The following is a 6000-nucleotide window of genomic DNA, read 5'->3' as shown; positions in this document are numbered from 1 at the left end:
CAAACCATATAGTTCATAAGATATAATTTCTTCACAGAAGGCCATGGCCTACTGTATTAAAATTACAGAACAATTGGATGTGAGTCTACGCATCCGTCCACATGGGTTGTACACGGGTCTTTCAAACAAAGTCAGAAAAAGGAAAAAACCTATCAATTTTCCTCCTGAAAAACGATGCTACAACCACTATAGAGAAATGTTATTCTTTCCTTTCTCTTTTTAGTTAGTCTTATAATAAATTTTAATTAATAATAGCAAACATGTTTAAATTGTAACGTTAGCTTTTCTCGTTTTATCTTTTAACAACACCAACACTCCATTTTATAATGGTTAAAAAAATTATGTTAGTGGACCCCTTTTTGAGTGCAAGAGGTGAAGAAAAGAAGACAAAAACAACAACAAAACAAAAAATAAAATGAAATGAAAGATGTATCAAGTAACATGATATAATAAAAAATACAAAGAGTAATAGGATGAAAGAGATATGAAAATACTAAATAGATGTAAAAACATCATTGTATATATGTTGTAATGTTTATTTGACATCCATAATAATCAAAACGAAGAGTTTGTCTCTTTTCGGAGATTACTTTATTTAAGTGATGCGTGCTAGGTTTTCTTCAAATTTTGAGTATTGAAAATAAAAAGGGAAATCATAATTGATGGAAAATTAATCATGCTATATAGTATGAACATTTATGATCCAAATAGGATTGGCCAGTGTGCATGACAGTGTAGACATAAAAAAAATAAAAGCAAAAAGCAAGTGTCTCTCTCCAATATATACTACTTTTATCCACATATAGTGTGAAGAATCAAGTAATTGAAATTCCTTAACCAACCAAACAAACAAAGGGAGTGGGAAAGTACTCTGGAAACTGCAATGGAAGGAAGAAGCAAGAAGGAGGCATACTTTTGTGACAGAGGAAGCATCTTCTCTTGTGCTGCAGAGGCACCTCCTAGTCCAAGCACTCCGCTTCAGCATCCACATGAGAAGAAACAGGTATCTGTTGAGGAAGAAGAGGAAGAAAATAAGGAGTCAAAGCATGGTGCTGTATTGGATCTAAATGTTTCAGGTGATGATTCTTGCAGTGCAGAAGCACTAGAACTGAATCTCATAACCTGTTTGGATGTGGGGTCATCATCCATTAGTGGCAATTCTTCTTCAGAAGTCCCTCTTGCTTCTGATGCTGCTGAGCCAAGAGTCTTCTCTTGCAACTACTGCCACAGAAAGTTCTACAGTTCACAAGCACTTGGTGGGCACCAAAATGCACACAAGAGGGAGAGGTCAATAGCAAAGAGAGGGCACAGGTTTGGATCACAGATAATGGCCTTTGGCCTTCCCTTACTGCATAATAACACCCACTATGCAAGCATGGCTTCCCTACCCCTTTATGGTGCTACCAATAGTAGAGGAGGACCTCTTGGAATTCAAGCACACTCCATGATCCAAAAGCCCTCTCATCACCATCATCATCATCATCATCATCATGTGACTGGATTTGGAAACTCTTATGCACACCACCATGGTTGGTCAAGACCCGTCATTGACCAACAACCTGGAATAGCAAAACTACCGGTGGCTGATTTTCACAGAACAAAATCAGCATTTTCATCATCACAAACAAGTGTTGGTAGGTTTGAAATGGCTAACACCCTGATGAATTCTTCAGCCAATAAGGAAATCGGTGGATGTGTGGCCGGTGCTGAAACTCGTTTGAAGAGCAATAATCAAGAAGAAATGAAGCACCTTGATTTATCCCTCAAGCTCTAAAACAAAGTTTACCAATTTCAGCTGCAAACTTCAAGATTTTTGAACTCTCAGCAACCACATCATGGCCACACCTGTGACTAGATCGGTGGTTAAATTTGTCCAGAATTCAAGATCCAAACCAGGACTCTGAACATTATTGGCTTGGCTTATATCTATATATAGTTAAGATTAGTATAGTTAAGATTTTGGCAATTTTATTTTTTCCCCAGTGTGAAATAACATTTGTGTAAATTTGTTTATGGGAGGATCAAAGTTCTTTTCTTGTAAATGACTTGAGAATCATTCAACTCCAGTTAGGTGTTTTTATTGAGTTGAAATTTTAAAGTTTGTTGATGAGTCCTTTTCTTCCCCACATCACTTTTCCCCCATTCTGTCACTCTATAAAAGTAAATGTAACCAAGGCTTCTTTTTTTTTTTTCTCCAAGATCCTGTAACTCTTGTGGATCAGTCTGAGGATTGGATTGAGTATGTGACACCACTATTCGCATTTTCATGTATCACAATTTCAAATTTAATCCGAAAAATAATGGAAAAATGATATGGGATATTGCTACCTTCTCCATAGGTTGAGCATCACAAATTCAAGACTGATACTTCATGCTCTGTGAGCACGTGCACAGATCAGCAACGTATTTTATACATTTTTAAACAACCATGTTACTGTTAAAAATTCAAATGTAAGTTTAATATTTACATTTAGTAAATATGACATAATTGAATAAAAAAATTCATAAACTTATTCCCTTCAAAATTTTGAGTGATGGTTATCTGTTGGATTCATATCACATTTATTTATTTCTCTTAATAAATCCTCTCTTAAAAAAGTACATATTAGATTCGTTTGTTCGATGTGATGACCTGACCAACCTAAAAATTAAATTTTAAGAGTATAAAATACAGAGTTATTTTTAAATTATATTTTATATTATATAAAAGGTATATATTGATTAAGTCAACTTTAACTTAAAGAATAGAGTCGGTATAATCTATGTTAAGTCGGCGTTATTTTTTAATAAATAAAAATATTTGTGTTATGTTCTTATATAGAGTGAATATATTTTGTGAAAGATTTTTTAAATTTTTTTACAAAAATTCCTTACTCTTTAAACTAGATGCTTTATCGATGTTCAAGGTAATCAGATATGTCATATAACAATTAATACTATAAATATAGAATTATGACGTTTATAGGTTCCACCTTTATGGATTTATATGAGTTTAATAATTTATTTATCTCATAAATTAGTTGTTTGATTCCTTAAGCTACAAAATAATATATCATTAGCATTAATAAATTGAAAGGTAGTAAGACAGACCATAAATTGAAAGGTAATAGGAGAGATCATAAATTGAAAGGTATTAGAATGGACCAACTTGCGGTCAGGTAGTGGTCATACAAGTCGATTTGTGGTCGAATTAAAGTAATCATATATAGGTTGGCTTATTGTCAGGTAAAAACAGTCAGGCAGACCGACTTGTGAATGGGTAGAAACAATTAGTTGTTGTTCTTATAGTGCCAACTTGTGGCCAGGTACAAGCTGATAGACAAACCAATTTGTGTCCAGTTAGAGTCATTCAGACATACTGACTCTTGACCGGGTAGAGTCATTCAAAATGGTTGGCTTGTATCTGGATAGAGTCATACAGACTAACTGACTTATGGCCAAGTAGAGTCATTCAGACATACCATCTCGTGGCTGAGTAAAGTCATTCAAACAGACTAGCTTGTGGTCGGGTAGATTCATTCAAACAAATCGGCTTGTGACTGAGTAGTTCATCATTAGCTCTTGTATGAGGCATGCAGTTCTAGTAAGCGGCACATAACTTTTAATACACGACACTTGGCTCTCTTGGCTCTCGGTAGGCGAGGTGATCCTAGTAGACAACACTTGGTTTTGATAATCAGACACTTGGTTTTGGTAGACAATACTTGACTATAGTAGTCGACATCCGGTAGGTGACATGTAAACGGTAGCTGACTTTGGTACTCGACACCTATTAAATAAGTGGTAAGTAAGTGGTATTTGACTTTGATACTTGACACCTAGTAGGTAGCAAATAAGCAATATTTGATAGTATTAGTCACCAGTAAAAAAAATAGTATTTAAATTTGGTATTTAATAGATAGATAAATAATATTTAAATTTGGTAATTAACACCTAATATATGTTATGACTAATATGTCAGATAACATGTATTAAATATACATGTAAATACAAGTTAATTAAATATAAATTGACATTCACTATTTTTAATATTTTTTAATTACTGAACATATTTGTTTTAGTGTTAGATTAGTATCTAACTTAATGGATAATAATTAAAATAGATGTTAAAAATAAATAAGATTTACGGAAATTTAATTATTATTAATAAATGTGATTATTACATGTTTCAGGTATGAATGAAAAAAAAATGAGTATGAAAAGATTTGGTAAAAAGGGTGACTCTAATTATGAATATATTATAGAGTCAATTACTACTTACAAGAGGCGTGATTAAAAAATGCAAGAAAATTGAGAACATTGGTAAAATGAATGTTAAAAGGACTATAGGTGTGAAATATGATTGAAAATGGCCTAAAGAATTGTGAAATGTATAAAAGTGTGTTTTTGCAAAGTTGGTTGTTCCTGATCACGGGAGAGAAGAATACAAGATTCCTATAAATAAAGTATTAGAAAGGCAATGCAAGGAGGAATGAGAAAGTGAGTAGATAAAGAAAGGCATGAATGGTGCTTTGGGAATGAAGATAAAATATTTGCAGAAAATAAAAGTAGAGAGTTTCTTTGTCCATACATGGAGAAATAGAATAAGACTTTATGTATTATATTGGCTTCAGCATACGAAGGCATTTTTGTCCTTCATGGCTTCATGTGTACTAGGTCTCTTTCATTAACTGGCCTCAAATCTAGGAAAGATTCGTCTGTTTTATATTTTAAACAACGACAAAGCTTTTCGTTTTAAATAATAATTACCAAACGCGGCTCTTTCTCATTCCAACCTCTTTTCTCACCCTAGTATTTACAAAACTCAATGTTATTAAACGAGGATTACATAGGTTCAGAATAGTACACGTGTCACATTCATATTAGACAAACATTATAAAATTAAAAACTATAAACAAATTATGTTAATTCATTCTGTAAATTGGATTCCGTATATATTATCTCTCTAATGACTTTTCAGTTAGGTCCTGTTCTTTTGGGTGGATTTCAGAGGATGGATTTGAGAGGATTTAAAAATAATTTTTTTTGTCATTTATTTGAGTGAATTTGAAGGTAAATAAAAGTGAATTTAGAAATAATTTTTTTTTAATTTGTCATGTCCATACAATTCTATACTAATTCTTACAAATTTTATTTCCAAATTCACTCTCATTTACCTCCAAATTCACTCAAATAAACGACAAAAAAAATTATCTTCAAATCCTCTCAAATCCCCTTAAATTCATCCTCTCAAATCCACTCTTTTATACTTTTCATTTCAATATTTAGCAAATGTATTCAAAAATAAATCTTAAAAAAGGTTTTTATATATATATACACATAAATTGATTTTTTTTAATTGATTTAAAATTTAATATACTTTTTATGTTAAAGTAATGAGAATTTAAATATAAATCTATATTTTATATTTAAAAATAAAAAATTTAAACATCATATAAAAATAAGTATTCATAATTTTATTGTTTTAAAATTTCAGATAAAATATTTTATCATGTAAATTGAACTGATGTATTATTAATATTGTATCTTTTTTGTAATTTTTTTCCAAAAACCCATGACAAGAATGAAACATCATAATCATGAAGTTAATAAACATCAATAACACAAAACTTATTATATTTTAATATCATTTTTAAAAGCATAGTTTAATTGAATTTTAAAATTATTACAGCAACTTGTAAATTAATATTTACAATCATTTATATCATAATTTAATATTAATTTTATAATCAATAGTATGATATCTTAAGCAGAATTTCTCGTATAAATGATTAAACATCTCAGTGTAAGATATTTCTTAAAAATATTATATAGTTTATTTGAAGACCTTGAGTAAATAAATAAATGGGATCCTATACTAATAAAATAATATGATTATGTACACTTGAACCCTTTTATATGCGACCATTTATTCGCCTTTGTATTATGGAGAAAACTTTTATATATTTTAATTATGGTTTAATACCCAATTTTGTCCCCACTTTGGTTCGGAAATCTCAA

General features: G+C 30.9%; 1 protein-coding gene across 1 annotated transcript; it reads left to right on the top strand.

Moving 5' to 3' along the window:
- Positions 1-657: 657 nt before the first annotated feature.
- Positions 658-2113, top strand: LOC108337476 (zinc finger protein 1). Its single transcript, XM_017574008.2, has one exon. The coding sequence runs from the start codon at positions 884-886 to the stop codon at positions 1772-1774; it is 891 nt and encodes a 296-aa protein (XP_017429497.1). The 5' UTR covers positions 658-883; the 3' UTR covers positions 1775-2113.
- The last annotated feature ends 3887 nt before the right edge of the window (positions 2114-6000 follow it).

Source organism: Vigna angularis, chromosome 7 (genome assembly GCF_016808095.1).
Source record: "Vigna angularis cultivar LongXiaoDou No.4 chromosome 7, ASM1680809v1, whole genome shotgun sequence".
NCBI lineage: Eukaryota > Viridiplantae > Streptophyta > Magnoliopsida > Fabales > Fabaceae > Vigna > Vigna angularis.
Note: the sequence above shows the minus strand (reverse complement) of the source record. Positions and strands in the feature narration are given on the sequence as shown.